The sequence below is a fragment of the Arvicanthis niloticus genome, chromosome 3 (assembly GCF_011762505.2).
Source record: "Arvicanthis niloticus isolate mArvNil1 chromosome 3, mArvNil1.pat.X, whole genome shotgun sequence".
NCBI classification, from domain to species: Eukaryota; Metazoa; Chordata; class Mammalia; order Rodentia; family Muridae; genus Arvicanthis; species Arvicanthis niloticus.
This window is the reverse complement of record NC_047660.1, coordinates 55403563-55426318: the sequence shown is the minus strand read 5'-3', so window position 1 is coordinate 55426318 and position 22756 is coordinate 55403563. Positions and strand designations below refer to the sequence as shown.

Sequence of the window (22756 nt, the reverse complement as noted above, 5' to 3'; positions counted from 1 at the left end):
ACAACTGCAGGAGTTAGTTCTTTCATACTAGAGATGAGCTCGGGTCCTCAGGTTTCAAATTACTTGTTGGGCCTTCTCTATGTGTTTTAATATCAAGTACTCTGGTATCATTGAAACAGTAAATGCCTACTCTAGAAAAGTTATGAGCTGTACTAGTTCATGAGAAAGAAGAAAAAAATTTTTTTTCATGATGCACGTAGCCAGAAACAATGGTAAGAATGTTGGTACATGACCAGGCATGTGTAGCAGTGATGACAGGTACCTGTCTGTCCAAAAGTAGAGTCAACATTGACAAGCTGTTGAACATCTATCTGTAGGTACTTGAAGTTTGGTTCTGTCACTGAGCTGAGACATATTCTTTGTGGTCTCCATACTCTTTTCACTCTACCCCTAGCATGTTCCTCACTTGTCCACTGCAGCTTTGGTAGCTTGGGCAAAGTTATGAGATGAGTAGGTTCTAGAAGCCTCTGTTCATCCTGGTGCCAAACATCACTGTAAAGTATTGCAGTGAGATTTGCCATACCCTCACCACACACAAAGACCACTGCTATATGAGGCTACTACCCAGGTGGGTAGTGCCATCATTTCAGCATATACATAGAGCAAATTGTCCTGTTCACCTTAAGTATTTACAGTATTTGCCCCTCAATGGATCTGGATGGAAAGGCTCACATGGAGTAGCAGGAGAGCACACCTACCCCAGTGCCAGCTTTCTTCTCTGTATCAGGTCCTTGTAATCCCTCTCTCAAATGGGGAGATGATGCACTTGCTCACTTCCCCTTCATGCTCTCACTGCCTGAAGGATACCTAATTACCCCTGGAAAGTGTCTCCAGTGAGCTGGAAGGGGCTGAGTGGCTACTGGGCCTGTCCCGTATCCCAAGGCTGTTCAGAGTGGCTCTGCTTTTCCAACCCATCTCTGCCTTCATCCTGTGGTGCTTCTCCCCCAACCCTGCTTTTCCCAATCTCTTGGTTCCCTGGCATTACATAATATTCCTGTTAGGATCAGTTCCTGTTTTGCTGGGGAGAGGAATTGTGACTCTCTCAGGGAAAACCCCTGGGCTGGCTTCAGTTGAAGCTACAGTGGCCAGTGCATGATCTCATAACGGAAATGTCGTCCTCCACCAGCCTCGCTGTTCCTGTCTGAGTCAGCGCACAGATGGGGCCACCTTTGTGCTGGTGGCTCCAAAGGCCTTCTTTCTTCTGTGTTTGTACTAGTCTGTACTCCTCAGAGGGTTGTGAGTCTACCACACTGTGACAGGTCCAATAGCCAGGGACAACTTTCATGTGGGCACCATGGTGCTATCTTCCCCTGTGCTGTCCTACCAGACTCTAGTAATGGCTACAGAGGGGAGAGTCTCCTCTCTGTAATGTGTGAGTCTCAACATACACATTCCCCAGCTTAGCCAGTCTCCTTCCAGCTTTTTCTCGTCATCTGCTTGTTGATGTCTATTAAGATACAGATGCTTGGGGTGGGGCCGAGGCAGGGAGATTGCCCTTGCACATGCCAGCATAAAGACTGGATTTTTTTTAATTCACAGAACCCATGTAAAGACAGGTGGGTACAATCTGCCTATAGTTCAGCTGGAATAAGCTGATTGGCAAGGGTGATTTCATATTCTTCTCTGTTCTTTGGAATTGATTGTTGAAGGCTGTTAAGGTTCTTTGTCTTCAGGAATTCCCCACATTCTGGATTTTGCTGTATCCATCTTCATAGTGCCCTTTAATACCATTACTTTTTGAAGAACTCCTCTGCTGCACCCCGTGACACAAGTTAACATCCCTGCCGTAGCCATTTATCATTAATTTCCTTCGTGTGGCTCTTTGCCATTTGTTAACTGAAAAAGTAATCAGAGCTGGTGATAGTTAATAACTGATATGATTTCTTCTGAAGTAATAATGTCAGATAATGTAAATAGAGCCAGTGAGATGGTTCAGTGGGTAAATGTACTTGGTGCCAAGTTATGACCTGAGTTTGGTCCCTAGGACCCACATGGTAGAAGAAGAAAACCAGTTCCTTTTATCTGACCTCCACATGCGCGCACACACACACACACACACACACACACACACGCACATAATAATAAATATTTTAGATTCTTTTTTTTTTTTTTTTTTTTTTTACTAATAGCATTTAGGTAATGATTGGTAAATGTTGGGTTAAAATCTGTACACTTTTGTCACCAATATACATATGTGTTGCTTCTGTCATCGCCACAAACGCTTGCAAAATAACTGTTGTCTTGAGAGATAATTCTCTCTACCATAGTCTTAAAGCTGATCAGGTGGTAGAAAGGACGCATGGGTCCTGAGCTACTAAGGGTGGAGTTAGGACACTGAGCCAGTGAGGTCATCATTAGTAAGGTGCTGGGGTGGACAGCTGGCTGCAGCAGCTCTTGGTTGGCCTCAGAGTGCATACAGATGGTACAGTCCAAAACGTAATAGGGATGGAGTGTGAAGGCATAATTGGGCAGGAAGGAGAGGTGGCTGCTGTGCAGACAAGTCCTCAGCTGGTTCCACAGCAAGTTCTTCAGAACTGGACAGATAGCTAAATGAGCCTGTCCCTTGTTACCCTGCAGTGGTTATCCACTTCATCTGTCCCCAGGAATAGAAGCAGGCCTCTACCAGGAGTCTAATTCCAAACAGCTCTGCCAGCTGGACAGTGTGAGCTCTGGTAAGTAAACCACCAGTGAAGCAGGATGGCAGCTCTCCCATGCACTGAGCAAGTGGAGAGACTTGGGAGGACCACCCTGCTCACACTTCCCTGGCCCCTCTTGCCTATACTGTTTCCCACCTTTACACCAGTCCTGTGTTAATCAAAAAAGCTGAGCAGCTTGGTATGTGATAGCAAAAGTCAAAAGCCAGTCATGTGAGAGAAAAGTTGGGTCCCACATTGCAGATAGGGCCTTAACATTCAGTTGTCAGGTCTAATTGACCCAAGAAGTCCACCCAAGCTGTAAGGTTCTCTTTCCCTAGCACACACTAATAAACTACTCACCCTACCTCAGCAAGTGATAGTCACTTCAGAAAGTTCATCAAAACTCAGCTTCCTAGGTTACCTTTGATGATTAGGGAATCATTAATCATTGACACAGGTGCAAATATGTTTACAGGTAATTCTACAGGATTAAAAGGCTTTTTGGATAAATGTAAAAAAAAAAAAAAAAAAAAAGAAGACCATGAGCCAGACCACATATTTATGGGGCAGACACCTTCAGAAATAAAAGTTACTGCTTCATCTTGCTAATCACAGAGAACCCATTAATGTAAAAATGGTACATATAGCCTTGAACTTCTGGTAGCCAATCCTGACATAATGAATTTGGTTTTATTTTCATGGCAACAAACCTAAATACTAAAGAAGAGAAAACCATTCTTAGTTCATTGCTTCAGAAACAGCTGGACACCTTCCTTCCAGGGAGAGTGCAAACTGTGCATATACACAGACAGTCACACACACACACACACACACACACACACACCCTGCCCTCGGTGGGCCGCACATACTCACAACAGGTACTCCAGCTGGTCATTCAACAGCACTGGTCACTGTTGTGGAAAGCCTTTGTATTCAAGCTTTTCTTTTACCCTGAGTTTGGGGTTTAAGAACCTTTGCTCTAGAGGAAAAAACAGCTTCCACCCCAGCTTATTGTTTAACCTGTCCCAGTGGGATTGCTATTCTGAGACCAGACTGTAATTAGTGCAGCAAATGTTTGTACATAAGCAAGCAGCATGAAGTTGCTCACAGCTACCTGAAAAGTGTTTTTTAAGTGATGTAAATAAATGTTTCCCTCTGCCTTAGGAGTTCTTCATGATTCAGACTGTAATTAAGTCATTAGCTGATTTATCACCTGGACACTGTTAGGTGGAGTCTAAGCATCTTATGTAGGTTTGGATTCTAAAGTAAAGAATTTCAATGAGAGACTTGCTTGATAATTTTCCTCCACAGAATAGTTTAGGAGCAGGTTAAATTTAGCTTAAGTTAATAAGACCTCCTTGAGTGTGGCTTTGTGCTTCTTGGTTTCTATCAGTCTTTAAGCTGCAATATTGCACAGTTTCATTGGAACCAACTTATAACAATGGAAAAACTTTGTTTGAAACTTGGTCTTTAACCTAAAACCTCTTGTTCCAAATGTTAAGTTTTAGGTTGAAGGAAGCACATAACTTGCTTCCTCTGAAAGATTTAAGTCCTGTTTTATTAGGAGCCAAAGGGTTGGTTGGTCTTCCGTCTGTGGCGCTTCTGCTCCTTCCTTTCTGGGCAGACTGACTGTCTGGGGAGTTCACCCCAAGTCAGTCTCTTGGAGCAATAGCAGGGCTAAGGTGGCTTGGACTGCTTTAAACTGTCACTTTTTGACAGGTTCATCTTTGCCACAGCAGAACATTTTTCCTGTACAAAATAGCAGCAGAGGTGTGGTCATCTATCCTGAGTTGTCCAGATCTTCTGTTGTGCTTCTGATTCTGACAGCATCATGAAGTTGAGCCTGGGTTTCACATCCAGGCTTTGAAGCAGTATGTGAACCTGAACTCCAAACCACTGTCTGGGGTTTCTTGATAGGATCTTAGTTTATAGTCTGGAGTTTTTCCTGCCTCAGGTCTCCAAGTGCCAGTGCCAGCATTATGGACTTGAGCTCCACCCACCGCCCCAGTAGCTTTCTAACAACTACATGAGCTTAGATCACGCTGAATTCAGTGCAGTAGATGCCGTGGGATTGCTGCCTACCAGCAGAAAGGCTGGACATCCACTTACCGGGTACTAAGTCAGCAAGCTTTCCACAGGAAAGCTTGACGGGAAGTGACTGAGTGACGCTGGGAAGCAGTAAGTTAGTTTTCTTTTATGTCCATGCATTGCTGAAACTTATAAATAGAGTGTGTACTTTAGACCTATGTACGAGTCTTATTCCTAAATTATTAAAAAAGTTTTAGCATAAAAACTCTGTGCCTGGATACCTTAGGGTACTTCCTTGTGATCTTTTAAACAATGAATGTCTACAGTTCAAGAGGTTTTATTCATTGAGTTGCATCAGTACTTTAGGTTTACATGAGCACCTCACTCCCACTGTTAGGAGAAGATGTTAGGGGCAGAAGCACAACTCTGACAGTTTGGCTCTGTGTGGACTGCAGTTACTTGAAATAGGATTAATCGTGGTGCATGACACCAAATCGTTAGCAGTCCAGCTATTTCGGACTTCACTTTAGCAGTCCTTATGTGGCTTTAGAACTTCTAGGGTGAGATTTGGGGCACTTTCTTTAAATTATTGAATAAAATCAGCTCTATGTGTTGATGTTACCAGAGAGCCAAACCCAGGCGTACTGTCTAATCATTTGCATTTCAGACCACAGTGACAGGCCTTGGCCACGAGCAGCTTTCTGCAGTTTTTGTGGTCTTAGTATAATCTCTCTTTACTTCTTCATTCTCCTACTATTGCTGTAATCACTTCCAAGCTAGCTTCCTCCCTCCATCCAGTTCTTTCTCTGACTTGACTCAAATATTTGTCCTTGTCACATACTAACCCTGTTGATGACAGATTGTGAAATGAGTAAGACATAGTCCCACTTACAATATGAGCAGGAAGTCCAAGGCACACACTGTCAGCTGGAACAAAAGCCGGGAGAATAATGTTGAAGGGCTTTGGCGGGAATGTTAGGGATAGACTTGGCTCACAGAAGCCAAGGATGGAGGAAAAGAATACCATACCAGCAAAGACATAGATCCTGAGAAAGCAGGGCCTCAGGGAAGTGCATTTAGATATGTCTGGGTCATGGCTATTGAGGGGCAAGTACTGTGACACTTCTGCCATGTGGTGCTTTGAAGCAGCCATCTAAGAAGCCAGAAGTTTACCTATCAATAGTATAGCACTTAAGTAATTATCTTAAATGATAAGGATTCACTGGGGTGATGTCTCAGTTGATAAAGTACTTGTTTCCTAAGTATGAGGACCTGAAGCCATGTAAAAGGTGGGGTGGATATAGTAGTACATCACTCTAATCTTAGTGCTGGGGCAGCAGGATGAGGATCCTTGGGTGTTACAGCCAACTAGCCTGGCTTTCTTGGCAAGTCCCACACCAGTGAGTAACCCTCTCTCAACAGAAGGAAAGGTGGACAGTTTTCCTCTGGCCTACACAGTCGTGCACACACATACCTGCATGCACACACACAAACACAAAAGTAAGGGATGGAAATCTGTAAGTCTATTAGAATTATTACACTGTACAAAAGTAGATAATAGTTGTGTATGAGCATCAGTTTTCAATCTGACTCCATCTCTTTCTGTTCCTCCTTCATGCTTAGAATCAATATTCCTCATGTCTACTTTTAGAGTGGCCTGAGGCCCGGTTTCTATAGGAAAATGGGATGGATCTTTCCTTAGCTCCTTGATCTAGCAGCTTTCAGAATGATAATGAGGTTCTCCAGTGTTCCTTGAAGGTAATTGGCAAATTTTCCATTTCTAGATCCTTCACACATTGGAATACATTTATTTGTACCAGCACATCTTAGCCACCATCTTGGCTAATGAGCAACCTTTCTGTCTTTACCTAGTGAGACCCTCCCAGGTTAGTTCCCAGGTACTTCCCTGTACTATAAACAGATTGTTGGAGGTATGTGAAGAGTGCAGCTGTGGTATTGTGTAACGCACATGTGGAGCAGACTGATTATGATGGTAAAGCAAGTGAATGTATCATCAGTGCTCTCCTTAGGGCCACAGTTATGCACCTCCTTCATGGCAAAGCAGCTATGAGTCACTTAGCAGAAGTTCTCCCCGCTAACTCTTAACCTGGTCCTCACAGCTATCCTTAACATCTCACAGTCTGCTACTCTGTGGCTTTGGACCTTCATTTCCCTTATTACAGCCCAGGTAACCCATACTTTTTTTTCTCCATTTCTGAATCTTAGGGTTTTTGTTTTTAAGATATTTTTGCTTTTATTTTTATGTGTGAATGTTGGCTTGCATGTGTGTATGTGCACCACATGCCTGGTGCCCGTGGAGACCAGAAAACTGCATCAGGTCTCCCAGAACTAAAGTTACAGATAGTGTGAGCTGTCATGTAGGTTCTGGGAGCTGCAAGAGCAGCTGGTATTCTTAGCTACTAAACCATCTTCTCGTATTAGCTTTTTAAATATACATACATGTAAGTGAGGATATGCTGTGTTTCTATCTTTGTCTTTCTTACAGTATAATATCTTTTGAGTTATGTTCAGTGAAAGACTTAATGTTGCAGTGAACACCGGAATGAAGGACTTCTGAACTAGGACTTTATTTCTTTCATGGAAAGATTGTTGGGTCATATAGTAGTCATTTTTACTTCCTATTATCTTCCAAAATGGCCATACTATCTCTTTACTCCTCTCTGATGTCTACTACCTTTGTAAGGTCTGTGGTTTTACAGCAGCCTTATGTTTGTGTTTCCTTGATGATGAGTGATACCTTTTGTGTGAGTGTCTCATGTTGGCTTTTCAGAGAAGCATCTGTTTGCATTTGCCTGTTGGAATGAGGTAGTGTTTTCTTTCCATCAAATGGTACAAACTACATTTTTGTTTAGCACTGTTTGCAGTATTTTTCTCTCTTGAGGGTCTTCTTTCCTGTGCAAGGGACTTTGAGTTTGCTATAGTCCCATGTGTTTTTGCTTTTATAACTTGAATTTAAAATACAGTGTCCAAGAAATCACTGTCAAGCCCAAAGACAAGGCCCTTTTTTGTGTATCTTGTATGTTTTATGATTTCTGAGTTTCCTATATTGAGTTGATGCTTATGTGTTGTGGAAGATAGGAAGATTTGCACATAGAAAACTAGTTTTCTGGGTCCATTTATTAAACATAGACTAAATAATCTGTGTGGTATTGCCCAGTAATAGATGGGAAGGCAGACATTATATGATCACCTTGGTTAATTTCAAAAAGAAAAAAAAAAGCATTTGAAGTCTTACATCCTTTCTTGATGGAAAATTTCAATAGTTTACAAAAGGAGAACAATTCCTGAGCATAAGAAAAAGACCATTTATGAAAAAATCTATGGCTAACAAACCAATCAACAGGAGGCACAGGAAGCCTTTCCTCCAAACAGTGCTTCTCCTTCCTCCTAATATAGTTTAATAACTCCACCACCCTTTAATTCAGTTTCTCATGTTGTGGTGACCCCAAATCATAATATTATTTTTGTTGCTACTTCATAACTGTAATTTTGTCTACTGTTATGAATCATAATGTAAATATTTGATATGTAACCCACACACGGGTTGAGAACTCTCCTAAGGTCTGGTGCAGGCACTTGTGTCTGCTCACCATCACCACCCCTGTTCAGTATGGTGCTGGAAATACTGTCAAGGGCATTCAGAGAAGAAAAAGAAATGAAATTGAAATCTCAATAGAAATAAAAAAGAAATGAAGGAAATCTCCAAAATGAAAAAGAAATAAAATTATCTCTTTGGGAATAACATAGTCTTATATATATAGAAAACACCAATGATTTCACTAAAAAAATTACTGAGATGAAAGATTTCAGTGAAGTTGAAGAATCAATATGGAAATCTTTGGTGTTTCTGTATGAAAATAGTGACCTGAGTACTTTTAATACAGCAGTAAGTGGTCTAGGTAGCTTCCTTTCATTCTGACCTTTACACAGGTGCCATCCCATGTCCAGGTTCCCTAAGTGTTTAGAGACCTAAGTCTAGGGATCAGGGTAGTCCATGGGTTCTAGACCATAGCCTCTACTTCTTGTCCTATGACTAAAACTTGGTTTTTATGCTGTTTATCATCAGACTGCCTGTTCAGATTTAGGACTCAAGGACTTGTGCTTAGTTGTCTTTTATCTTTACTCACACATCCCAGGCCATATAACTTGTCCCTCCCTTATCCTCATCCCATGTACAGTGTCACATAATAATACCAAAGGTGAAAAGGCAAGTGGTGGGCTGCTAAGGTGGCATGAGTACTCCTTGATCTTAGAGAATACCTGTGGGTGTGTACAAATCACTGTGATCTAAAGTCATATAGAATCTTTATGTGTAGCATTCAGCCAGCTGATTGTGGAATCAAGTTTGCTTCGTTTTATTTTTAAGAATTGTTTAAATCACATCTGTTATATCTGTTGACTCCTGGTTGTATTCTCGATTTCTCCTGGTTTTTCAGTCTTTTACTCACTGTTTCATAGTTTGGAGGTATAGTAGGCCATAAGGGGAAGGCAACCCCTAGATCTCTTGTCTTTGCCAGTAGCTGTCTGCCTGGTGGCATGAACTGCATGCACCTGCTACCCACTTGTGGTCTTCCAAGGTGGTTGGGTTCTAGGCAGTCTGCTAGACATGCTGTCTCCTGCTGCCTTACATTCCAGAGGAAGATTGATTTTCCAGCTAAGCCTGGGAACGGGTGTTCCCATTTTTAAATGCCAGGGTGACAGGACAGTTGTGTGCAACACCAGGTCCTCACTGCTGTTTTTCTACTGTATTTTTGTGTAGTGTATTATTCTTGGTTAAGAACCTGCCTCTGTGAACAGAATGGGAAATTTTAAGATTTAGCAACAATATTCCATCAAGAGAACCATTCAGTTTATGCATATCTACTGCTTAATCTAGATTCTTCATCATCAGCTATGGTTGTTCTTGGTCTTTCCTCAGAAAGGCCTAGGTCTCAAGAGTGTAATCCTCTGTGTCACAGGTGTGACATGTTACAGATGAGCAGCAACAGCCTTCTGTGTTTAGTATCCCATGGCCTCATTTGGTCTGTTTCAACATGGGGCTGGAATTGTCAGCCCTCTCTAAGTATATGCTGGCCTGAGAAAGCAAGGCTGGGTGGGGAGGCACGTGGAAGACATCGGCTCTGCCGCAGGGACTTTACAGGCACCAGCCTGAAGTCCCCCACTGGTCTGGCCCTGTGCTACGTGCCCAAGAGCTGGTAGCACAAAACTGTGGGCAGGGATCTACACAAGGAAAGCAATGCTTCATTCCACCCGGAAAGGAAGTTATGAAAACCCGTATCTGTTGCTGCACTTTAACAAGCAGATGCAATATCTATGTGTCTAAACAGAGAAAAGGGCAATTTCATTTGAGCCAAACTATTTTAAGATAAAGGAAAAACTTTCTCTTAGCTCATTGCACACCCCTCCCTGCCTTGATCCTCATCAGAAGCTATGGGAGCCCAGGCCTCCCAAGCTAACTCAGCCCGGTGCCTGTCATGTTGCTGTCTGCTCTGGAAAGTTGCAGGAAGGGCTGATAAGGGGCTGAGGACAGAAATCTCAGCTCTTATCTTTCCCTCGCACACGGCTCAGTCCTTTTCCTGTCCTCAGACGGGGGACATAAACGGCCATCTCCTGGCAGCCAGAACTTCAAACAGGATTGGGCTGGCCTCACTCTGGAGGAGCCTAGGAGGAGAAAGTGGGTTGTAGCGCCGTCTGCAAAGTTGTTCAGTGCCACTGAGGAATGAGCTGCCTTCCTGGTGGGCACATGTAGCTTTTGCACAGCTAAACACTCTTGACAGGCACACAGAAGCATGATGAGGGCCTGCCAGGCACCCATGCTCTAGATCAAGGACTGCTTTGTTTGGTTAGGGCCTTGCCAAAACACAGGTTGGGTCTGAAAGGATTAGATTTGAGTTTGGGTTTGTTGACAAGTCAAACTGCTATTTTTCAGGGCCTTTGTGATAATGAGAAAGTGACACCCAGAAGGCCTGGTTGGGGGAGCAGAAGAGTGAAATACCAGCTTATGTGCCTTCTGTCCTCACCTCCTGCTGGGAAGGTGACCATGACATTCTCTCGTAGGATTTCAGCCTGTGGCATCATAAAAATAGGGTGACATGGAACCTTTCCTTGACTTAGAGCATGGGAAAAGCTAGCAGAGAGGATATGCTCCTGGCATGGCCATCTGATGGGAGTAGGGGTAACTAGACCATCACTGTCCTCTCTGCAGTCCAGCCTTGTGTTCCTCCTCACTTACCCATCCCAGTGCGTGTCTCAAAAGATGGATTTGCAACTTTGGACTTGAGTGTTGGGGAGTCAAGGGTTGATATGTATTACTGCCTTTGGAAGAAGTAATTGCTTGAATAGTTTTAATGAACGACTGCCTAAAGTTCAGATTGTATAAGCTTCAAGGTTGCATCTACTACATAATATTAAAGGTCTGGTTTTATTCTTGGAAGCTTGTTAGATACTTGTTGCATGAAGGCTTAGCTGCTGTTTTCCAGTTATGTTCTGTGGTGCCCTAGGAGCCCCAGGAGCCTTCAAGAAGGGAAGGGAGCTATGGACTGCTTAGTCAGAGTCACTGTAGTCAGAATTTTAATTCATTTTTACTAAATTCTAAATGATTTTTCCCTGCTACATTTATTCCTAAGAATATATTTTTAAATGATTCTCTAGACTGACTTCTACAGAGTTAAAAAGTAGTATACAAGTAGTATACAAGAAGTGAGAAGGACCTTGGGTCTTTTCAATTTCATTATCTTAAATTAGTTCACTTGGGTAGCACCATGACCAATTGTGTCTAATAAAGGTATTGAATTGTACAAAGATCTTTGCTCTTGAGGCCCTACTCTCTAAAGTCTTATCCCTTAGTGAGTCCTGATACCTTAGCGGTGATTTTAAAATATTTACAACAGTCTAATGTCTTCTTAAACTACTTTGCTTTTTTAGGAAAAAGTACCCAAATTTGAGCTGTCAAGTTTCCTCTGTGACTTTTTTCAGTCTCCTGTAGAGGAGAAATGGAGGAGCCAGAACTCCCTAGAAGCCTCTGCTCATGGAGATGGGAGCCCTACACAGCTGTCAGTGGAAGCTGTGTGTCCTGCTTCTGGGGCAGAACCAGTTGACCTAGAATTATAAACAACAGTCACTTTGGATTATTTTTAGATTTCATTCAAAGAAATTGGTGCCTATGTCACATTGATCACTTCTGCTCTGGAAGAGCCTCGTTTATCTTGTGGCTAGCATGAGATGAGATGCCATGTGAGTCACTGCAGCTTCTAAGCCCGAGGACCTTTCAGGGAGGCCGGAAGCTGCTCTATTCCTTCCTCTCTTTTCCCCAGAGGTAGCATGACTTGCCGTCAGTGATTCTGATGTCATGACTTGAAAAGTTGTTGCCATGGAGAATGGTCCTTCTAAAACATGTTTATGTTGGCTTTTCCTAATGAGAGGTAGCTAAAGCAGCTGACAGGCAAGTGGAAAAGAAGTAAAGAAAGGAATGGGCAGCTTTGTTAACATTGGCGTTCACGTGAGGAGCTTGGCTGCAGAAAGTGAGTTGTTACTTGCTTCCATTCCTATTACCTCACAGAGGGTCACTTGTCTGTGTATGAATTCCAAGGAAAAACCCAGTGCCTAACTCAAGAAATACCTCTGCACTCTCCCAGGGTGACCCAGAGTTCTCTTTCATGGCAGATCAATGCGTTTTCCAGGATTATTGTTCTCTGTTCTTTGAAAGCCCACAGTGGTCCAGTCCGCAAGTTTAGCCTTTGTCATTAGCAAAAGACAGCTAAAGCCCTCCAGTTCCTAGCGTTTTCAGCTGTTCTCCATTGCTCAAGGTGAATGTGTTCCTGAGACCTTGGAAGTGCCTGCAGCCTTGGGTGGAAGGAGTCATTCCTACTGCCTGAAGTGCAACAGAAAAGTAGTGCCAAGAATTTTTTTCTCCACAGTCACAAGTTTGGTGGAAAATTCATTTTGACTATAAACCTTAGCAACCCCACCATATGATTCATCTTCTTCCCCTAAGAACTTCTGCCTTTCACCTAAAGGATATACTTTACAATTTTGGCATATTCAAGTTGCCAGCATTGCTATTCTTATGCTTTAAACTTTAAAGGTCAGAGACGTATTGAGGAAACAAGGGGGCTAGGGAATGTAACTCAGTTGCTAGAGTGCTTGTCTGGCATGAACAATGCCTGGGTTCCATACCCCCCACCACATAAACCAGATGTTGTAGTACACACCTGTAATTCTGGTACTCAGAAGGTGGAGGCAGGAGGATCAGAAGTTCAAAACTACCTTCTGTTTCACAGGGAGTGAGACCAACCTAGACTCTGTGAGATCTTACCTAAAAAGAAAAAAAAAAAAAAAAAAAGAAAGGGAAGAGGTCAAGGAGAAGGAGGTGGAGGAAGAAGAAGAGGAGGAAGAGGAAGAAGAGGAGGAGGAGGATCCCTGAACACAGTACCACAATATCACAACATCTGATTGCATAGGCAAGCCATTAAAATATCGAAAAGTACAGATAACATATACAATATAGATTCACTGGACAAAGGATGATTCATGATCTAGGCAGATGGACAGGATTTCATTGCACTGATTCAGAATGGCAAGCAATATACTAGAATTTTTCACTTAGTTTATATTCTGCCATTTTAGCAGAATACCTGAGGCAATTTATAAAGAACAATGATTTATCCCTTGGTGCTCTAGAGGCTGGGAATTTTGATAGCAAGGTACCAGTATCTGATGAGGGCCTTCCTCCTATGGCCGGGAGGCATCCCACAGTAACAACCTATGAGCTTATGTCTTAGTCTTCTTGGAAAGTTACTCATCCGAGCCTGTGGCCCTTCACTACCTCCAAAGGCTCTGCCTTCAAATATTCTTAACCTGTGAGCTTTAGGGTTTAGTTTCCAACATGTAAACTTTCAGGGAACACAGTCAAACCTTAATACCAAAAAGAAACCAAGGATGGAGGGGAGAGAGGGTGTGTGTGTGCGTGTGTGTGCGTGTGTGTGCGTGTGTGTGTGTGTGTGTGTGTGTGTGTGTGTGTGTGTGTGACTGAAAAACATCTGGTATTCCCAAAAGCTGTCAGTACAGTAGTTATAAAAGCAGATTGTATTTTAAAATGTATCCATTAGACAGATGTTCACTCAGCACCTATAACAAGTACTTGTGTAACTAAAGAGGAAACATTTCCACAAATATTTTACTAAGGAAATTCTGGCTTTATAGTCATTTGAAATTCATGTAGTTTCACATGCTATGAAATACTCTTCATTTGATTCTCTTGCCTAACTTCTTAGAAATGTGAAAATAAATCTACTTAGGAGGTGAACATGAGAACCCACAGCACTGATTTCTCAGTTCCTGTTTTAGGGAGCCCCTTGGAATCTCTGAACAGTGGGCATCTTACATGGGACTGGGTTCTATACCTCTTTGTATACGTGCACACACATCATGCCTGTTAAGTCATGGCACAATTTCCATTTTATTAATGGTAGCCCTGAGTTTTCATTGCTTGACATCAAAACTTACCTTCCGTAAGAGGCTTTTAGGTTGTTTTGATTCCCTTATGTACTCTCTAATGTTGAAAGAGATTGTGTTTCCTAAGCAAATGCCTTAGGCTGGCTACTACTGTGTTTAGCCTAATTCTAAATGTATGTGATGGATGACACACACACACACATACACACACACACACACACACACACACTACAAGATTTTATGCTTGAACAAGCTTTGTGAGTGCAAAAGTAATTCTCTGTCTGTAAGTCATTCATTCTTTCAATTACATTGAAACCACAAAGGGGATGGATAAAACCACAGAGGTGCCCCAGAAGCTCAGTGCCTACTTCTAGCTAAGGCTTTGGACTGCTGCCTCTCAGACCCCTTGGCCTCAGGCCAGGGGCTGTGAGAGAACTTCATTTGCTGTCCAAAGAGCTGTCCTCCTTGTGGCTTTCTTGGACTTTAGAGTGTCTTGCTGTACAGTCCATCAAGAACAGTTCAGTTCAGGTAGGCCATTGATATGTCCAGCTAATCCCATAGGAGGTGTGACAGTTTCCATACCACTGTATATTTTCTCAGTTGACATTTCCTCTGGAAAGTAGGAGTGGTAACATGAGAGAAATACTCAGATCATTTAACTGAGGTCATTGTATCACTAAGGGTCCTTGTAACTGGTATGCTGTTGGGGTCCACACTAGACCCACGTTGGGCGCCAAAATAATGTTGGGGTCCACACTAGCCCCACGTTGGGGCGGCCAAAAAACGTCGCAGCCCAGGCAAAATGTTGAGGCCCGGGCCGACCCACGTTTGGGCAGTCACTGTATCCTGGCCCAAGCTGCCGCTCCGGTCCGCGGGTCTGGGTTCAGCAAGAGCGAGAGGGTGAGGGCAGACTCGAAGAATGGAGACCAGACAGGGTGTGAGTCAATCCCATTTATTCTTCAGTCTCTCTTCCTCTAAGTGTCTCCTTCTCTGTCTCCTCTGTCTGCTGTGTCTGATTCTGTCTGGAGCCAAGTGTCTTCTACCTAATGTCTGATGTGTCTGATTCTCTGATCTCAGTCTGATTCTGATCTGTTCTGTCTCTGCCTTTTATATGTCTCACTTCTAAGCCATGCCTCTAAGTTACACCTTTAATCATGCCCTTAGGTCTTGTCTCTAACTCTGATCTCTATACTTCTAAGTCATACTCTTAAGTCACACACCTTTAATCTCACACATCTTTAATCTCACGCACCTTTAATCTCAAGGTATCTAAACCAAGATTATTGGAGTGTGCTCAGCTGTTGTAGGCTATTGTAATCCAAGTCTCATGTCAGGGTATATGGCTCAAGATGGCTGCAAAGCTGATAGCCGCTTTCTGCTAAAAGTTGGCCCCCAACAGTACACTGCACCAGACAGAATTTGTGTTCCTTGCAAGCATAGGGCAGGGTTTTGACTGAAAGGATGGCTGTGTCTGGATGGAAGACAGGGCTCTGCAAGTGCTGGTCCTTTTGGCTTCCTGCCCTCTCACGCCCCTTGCTGGTACCAGCCTACCCAACAGATGGGTGGGTGGTGGCAGGAGCTCTTTCCCACCTCTCTGCAGTACATTTTTATCTGATGCTTTTGTTGAACACTGTCCATGCCTTTCTCATTAGAGAGTATGCAGAATACAAGTAGAATAAAAAATGCCCCTTGCCATTAAGAAATTTAGGATTTCCTTAAGAAGATGTTTGCAAAGCAAGTAAGTAATCAAAAACGAAAAATAAAAGCAGCTAGTTGCTGGTGTAAGTAGTAAACAGGGGACAGTCCTGCGGTCAGCCTGAGGCTCCCACGGGGTCTTCAGAGAAGTTACTATAGTCAGTTTGTTTCATTGCTTAGATAATGCCAGAAAAAATGGGCAGCTTAAGGGAAGATTTGTTCTCTATGGGATACAGTCCATGTAGCAGGGTACAGTGGTAGAACAGGAAGTAGCTGGTCACACTGCCCCCACAGTCAGGAAGCAGAATGATGAATGTTTGTGCATGGTTCATTTTCTCCTTTTTATTAAGGAGGCCCCAGTGCAAAAAATGGTACTATCCACATTAAAGTGGATCTTCCCACCTCAGTTAACCTAATCTAGATAATCCTTCAGAGGAACTTGTGGACATTTGTGCTGATTCTAGGTCCCACCACTGAAGTGATACACATAGCTGTGAGGGATCTAGAAGGAAGTTCTAAGTTCTGTAGGGCAGAGAGCATATCTAGGCTCTGGAGCAGGTAACTGAATCAGTATTCTGCCCCTTCTGTTGGAAGGTATGAAGCCTATGTGACATGCAGTGGGTCTCTGCCTTGTCTTTATCCTGACCAGTCACACAGAGTCAGTTCATACCTGCTTATCTCTGTCTGAAATGAACAGATATGGTTTCTGCCACCTTGCAGTGATCCACTACAACCTCATTTGGGTCTGTCAAAACTGTTGTGTTGAAGAGTCAGGAAAATGTACAGAATGTTCTGATTTTATAGACTGCTTCCTTGCCAAACTTCATTAACTTTCCACAGACTAATCCAGTACAAGTTGGTGACAGACAGACTGTTGTGGAAGCAAGAGTTGGTTCATCATGGGCAATAGCAATGAAATAATAACCTTTTACCCTTGAGTGTTTGTTACTCTTGAGCTCTGGGAGTCTGTGTCTTCTTCTGAGCAAAGCTCACTGGAGATTACTGTTGCACCTGACCTCTGTGTCTTAACGTGCAAGTCCAAAAGCTGCCAGCCTCCTGTCACTAAGGCGAACAGTGATGTGTGAAAAGGGTTGGTAAGCTGAAAGATTTGCCTCTGACACATCCTTGCACAGTTGTGTCTGACATTTGTCCAGGGCATCACCTCCCTAAGTCCCCTCTCAACTGCTTGCTTTCCCTGTCCCCTAACAAGCTGACTGTTTTGAGAGTACTAAGAAGAAACCTCTCTGGGGCATTTTCCTGGAAAGCCATCTCAGTGTGCATGTATAAGTGGTGCATGTGCAGAGTTCTCTATAGCCTAGTAGAGCTTCTGCAGAGGCTCCTGAGCCACCAGGCCTCCAGACAGGGTAGCTGTCTAGGAATGACAGAACAAACTGGTGCACATACTTTTCAGCTCCAGGCTGCAGACAGTGGCAACAGGCAGCTCCCACCGTATATCCTGTTAAGGTTATCTCTTTCCTTTGCATCACTGTCCTTTCTTTGATTAATGTCATTGAGGTCCTCGAACTGTGTACCCTCCAAGTATTTGAATTTGCTCATTGCTGATGAGGAAACCAAGTCAAAGAGTATAAGCATGCTAACATGGAGTAGGCAACCCCACAGATGCTCAAGAGAGGATTAGACTTCTAAAAGGCAGAAGCTTGTGAGTTGAAGGCTAGCTAAGGCTACACATAGCGAGTTTGAAGCCAGCCTGAGCAAGACCCAATGTAAAAGGGAAAAAAAAAACATAAAGAGCTTCTATAAAGGAAATTTACATGTTAATTTGTCAACCTACCTCTTAAGCCTGGCTTCAGGGCATTTTTAAAAATTATTATATTTGTGAAATATAAGCTTGATAATCAGGTTTTCCTGATCTTAAAGATGAGTGTTTGTTTGTTTGTTTGTTTGTTTTTCTACAGTAAGCTGCTACCTCAGCTAATCTGTCCTCAGAACTGAGCTTGAAGCCTTGTCTGTTATATAACAGTATAGGTAGTATATAGTAGGTTATATAACAGTAGACATACTTTCGCATCAGAATCTCCTGAAGAGAAAAGCTAACACAGCACATGAGTCTTATGCAGGTTAGAAGTTAGGGTGCCATGGTGGGGAACAGGGCTCTGCACCCCATACATAGCGGCATCAGGTCCTACTCTTTCCATACCTGTAGATAAGGTGCCTGTGCCCCAAGTCTCTCTTGGGCCCCTCTAATGGACAGAGTTTGTTCTTGTCACGCTATGAGTCACTCATGGAGCCATACTAAGTACCTGGCACACTGTTGGTAGCTGCCCTCTTCAATCCAGCTGGGTATGGGCACTTTAGCATAATTTGCTCTCATATGTCTCAGTGTAACTATCATAGAATTCTTTTGTCCTTAAATTCTCAACTCAATAAAATGAGGAGCAGGCCCCCCCTGAGTGGTCTGCTCTGATCCACACAGTACATTATTGATTTGGTAGAAGTGAAACCCTTGTTATCCTTGGGATAAACCTGTCATTAGGGTTTTTAAACACACACTTTACTCAGCACCTCTAACTAAAGTGAGAAAATCAGAGACTCTGAATATCCAGGTTAACCAGGAACCTGCTTCATGCGCTATTTCAAAAACAAGAGCCACTTCAGAAATACATAGAAAACATCAGGCTTCTGCACTGGTCTCTGCAAGCATTTCTTCCTAATAGTAATGAAACAGAAGACAGGACAATGGAGCGACAGTGTTAATACTGTGGCCATCCCCTCACCCCAGAGCCCTCTCTTTAGAAAATTGCCATAATAGTTACATATGACATGTGCCTGTGCCAGAAGTTCAACCACAGCCACAAAGGGAGGCCTGTGGCCATGCAGAAAACTGGGGATACCCACGCTCTCCCACCTCTTCCCTCCCTGGGCCCAGGAGAAAGCCTACACATCTCCCTGCATTTGTCTTTACTGAGGGTAAAACTCAGGATGTTAGAGTGGGACCATGGGAATCTTGCATTGCAACTCAGAGTGCTGACCACACTTCTAGAAGCCACACTTTGCCACCATAACCTGTCCTTCTTGGACAAACCTTCAAGAGATACATACAAAGGATTGTACAGACTCCCAAGCAGTCGTTCCTCTAAGGGAACCTCAGAAGTAACCATGGGAATCTAGACTCCCACTCTCTTGCCTGTTCAGAGAAGACAAAGCCTTGAGATTATAGTCCACCGAGTTTAAAATAGATTTGTGAGTGCCTTCATAGTACCATTCCCTCCAGGGCCTGGAGTGTGGGTGGCTCTTGCAGCCCTCTGAGGACAATACATCATGAGGAGTACATCTCCAAGGTAGTGGATCCGTTTGTTTTGCTCTGTGGATGCACTAAGCTGACCTTCCTGTTGCCCTGGCTTGATCTGGTGGTCAGAGTAAGTTTGCTATGAACTTCCTGGTTTTGATCTGGCCCCCAGCACTCTGCACAGAGCAGCTGCCAGCGCACAGAGGGACCAGGGAACTCATCTTCACCTCCCTATTGGATTAGTAGCTGAGACCCCAACAGGCCTTTTTAAGAGAGATAGATGTCCTGAACCCTTGAACTTAACTGAAATGTTTGGCAAACTTATTAGTCATTCCTCCCATTGTGGTATTTTGTATAAAACCCAAAGGTGTCAGGTTATTTTACTAGTTTCTAAAGCACCGCTATGAACCTAAGGCATTGTCAACATGTACAGAGTAGAAAAGTCACATTTAAGTATGATGGGTTTTCTTTGAGGTTGTATCATGCATTTAATGGAAATGTTTCTAAATGCTTTTTTAAAAAAATAACTGTTTGCTTTGGAATTAGACCAGATTTGAAAAATACTCATTTTCTTAAAAAGATATATATGTCTTTGTTTTACAGAGCCAGGGTTATACTCTATAGTGAAACTGGTTTTCAGTTGTCAGTGTGTAGGATGGGAGTCCTGAGAGCACTCCCTAGGGAATCAGGTTGCCAGCTATTACAAATAAAAGCCTTTCCAAAAGTTAGATTTCCAGTGATGAGGGAAGGAGACTTTCCTGCTGGACAGCTCTCCCCTCAGGGCTTTGTCCACTCTCCAGGCTGAGGAGGGCGAGCTGGTGCTCAGCACCTCTCTCCTCCCCTGAGTGAGCTGAGCTGAGTGCTGAGCCTGAGTCCTCAGCACCTCCCACCATAGGAACTGCTTAGACCCATGCTTCCTGGGGATTAGGAGATTGAGTAACTGACTCAGAAATGCTCTATGTTTCCTAATAACTAAGGATGATTAATACCAGCATCCAGTTCCTGCTATTAACCTACTGAAAACAGGAATTCTGAAGATAATAAGTGAAAGAACAAGGAGCCAGGGTTATACGACCTGAACACAAGGCCCAGCCTCAAACCTGGCACACAGCCATCAATGAGACCTCTGTTACATTAGTGGGCCACATTCCCAGTGCCCGTGTCTATGCATGGCTATGGGTGTGTGCCCTTACATGGGAGGCAAGATCTTTCTTGTCCATCAGTCTGGCATTGGCAAGTACTGAGAGCCTTAAGAAGGTGTTTCATTCTGTCGTGCAGAATTCCAGTCCTCACTCAACATTTGAGGAACAAAAGAACTAAGTGGCCTGGTTTTCAAGTCCTAAGGCTGCCAGTTTCTATTTCTTTCAGAATAACCTGATGAGATACCAGCAACATTTGCTGACTGACAGAGGGGTGTGTGTGTGTGTGTGTGTATGTGTGTGTGTGTGTGTGTGTATGTGTGTGTGCACGCGTGTGTGTGCGCACGCACATGCATGCACTCTCTGGTTTCCTTCAGTATTAATCTATTGTAGTAGTTCCCTACCTATGGGTCACAATTCCTTTAGGTGGTCCAACAACATTTTCACGGGTTGCCTAAGACCATCAGAAAACATAGATATTTATGTTATAATTTAAAACAGTGGAAAATTTGCAATTATGAATAGCAATGAAAATAATTTTATAGTTGGGGGTCATCACAACATGAGGAACTGTGTTAAAGGGTCGAAGCATTAGGAAAGTTGAGAACCACTGGCTTCTAAGGCGACTAGAAGGTCAGTGTTGTGTGTCTTCCTCAGTAGCTCTTCACAGTCGTTTTTTGAAGCAGGGTCTCTCATTGAACTTGGAGCTCACTGATTGAGTGATCAGCCTGTTTTGACTCCCCCATCTTGAATTACAGGTACACTCAGTTGGGTTGTGCCTGGCTCTTTAAATTGGTCCTAGGGACTGAACTAAGGTCTTCATGCTTGTGCAGCAACTGAGTTGATTTCCTAGCCACCCTTGAGAGTATTTAAACTTCTCCCCCATTTATCTCATTAGTTCTGAATTTTATTTGTTAAGTCTCAGAATTGATCGCATGGTTTTGGTTTTGAGCCATGAGCTGGAAAGTGCACAGCCAGTGCCGATTTGATATGTGCTGGCGTTGATGCCCTTTGGTAGAACTCTGAGCTGCAGTGGCTACTCAGAGCCCAGTTGTCATTCAGTAGAATGTGGGTTCTGCTAGAATTTCAGACAGAGAAGTAATTTTAGTTCCACTGAAGTTTTTGAGGGCTACTGTGTCAAGAAGTCTAATATGTGCTGCTTCGTAACTGAGAGCTGCACCAGCAAAGCATGCCCAGCCACGTGTGCTCAAACGAACAATGTCCAAGTTTCTAGGTCAGCACAGAAGGACCTGTAGAATAACAGAGGTCTAGAACATGCATGTTCCTGGTGTCTGCAAAAGACTCTGGGATTAATCCGCATTTACACTGTTGTTTAGGGGAAGGTTTCTTCCAAAGTCTGTGAAGCCACTTGCCAAATAGGTCTGTCTGACCTCCCTACATGGTTCTCTGTGTCATCCCTTGTTCTAGGTTCCGCAATTCAAGTCCATCATGCGCGGGTTCAGGTGGCTCCTCCTGGCTGCTTCGTGGGATGAATGTTACTAATCACGTTTCACTCTTGTCCCCAGGATGGCTGCAGCAACTCCACTACGGATGAGGTGGACAACTCTACGACCACGACCACAACCACAACTACAACTAGTGCCTTCACCATCCAAGAATATTTTGCCAAGAGGATGGCTCAGTTAAAGAGCAAGCCACAGGCCTCAGCTCCAGACTCTGACCTTTCAGAGACCCCTGTTGAATGGAAAAAGGGAAAGAAAAAAACCAAAGAGGCAGCAGGCATAGATGTAGAGAACTCCCCCCAACACAAGGCCAAGAGGCATAAAAAGAAGAAGCGTGTGGAAGCAGACAGGGGCTCTGTGGCCAAGAAAAGAGACCAAGCTGAGCTGCAGCCTGGAGGCCCCAGTGGAGACGAGTGTTCTGATGCCTCTGTTGAAGCTGCAGAAGAGTGTATACAAACACCAGACAGCCAGGATGATGTCCCAAAGCCCAAGAAGAAGAAAGCCAAGAAAAAGCTGCAAAGGCCAGAAGGAATAGCAGTAGACACCACACTAGACAAAGCACCAGTGAAAAAGAAGAAGAAAGTTTCCAGATAACTTGTCGCTAACTAGGGTCTCCAACCACTCAGCTGTCAGCACACTGCAGGGCAAAATGCTCTGGTATGAAGTCAGAGCACAGTGACTTTTAGGCACTCAGGCAGCTCAGCATCCTTTAGCATGCCTACACGTTGCTGGCTCTACTCACCAAGTCACCATTTCTCCCAAGTCACCTTCCTAGGAGAACTGATTTGAATCTTGGCTTCAGTAAATAAAATAACTTTTAATAAACAAATAGATTCTTTTTTAAATGCTGAGCCTTTCACATGAGTATTTATTCATATCCATACAAATACAGGTGTGTGTGTGTGTGTGTGTGTGTGTGTGTGTGTGTGTGTGTGTGTGTGTGTTTGCTCTGGTTTCCTTCAGTAACTGACTGCTGCTTCCTTCTGAAGGACTTAGTCTAATTAAGGGATTAGGAGGCAGTGGCTTGGATGCAGATGGTTCCTTTTGTTCTGCAGCCAGCCATACATTTCTGCC

General features: G+C 43.5%; 1 protein-coding gene across 2 annotated transcripts in view; it reads left to right on the top strand.

Annotated features, from left to right (window-relative positions):
• The window catches only part of Pinx1 (PIN2 (TERF1) interacting telomerase inhibitor 1), a 62281-nt gene extending 39789 nt beyond the window's left edge, over window positions 1-22492 (top strand). For both annotated transcript variants that reach the window (XM_034498203.2, XM_076930857.1), the window contains one exon: window positions 21746-22492. In XM_034498203.2, the coding sequence (XP_034354094.1) occupies window positions 21746-22276 (531 nt within the window). In that variant the 3' untranslated portion in view covers window positions 22277-22492. The remainder of the gene's footprint in view (window positions 1-21745) is intronic.
• The last annotated feature ends 264 nt before the right edge of the window (window positions 22493-22756 follow it).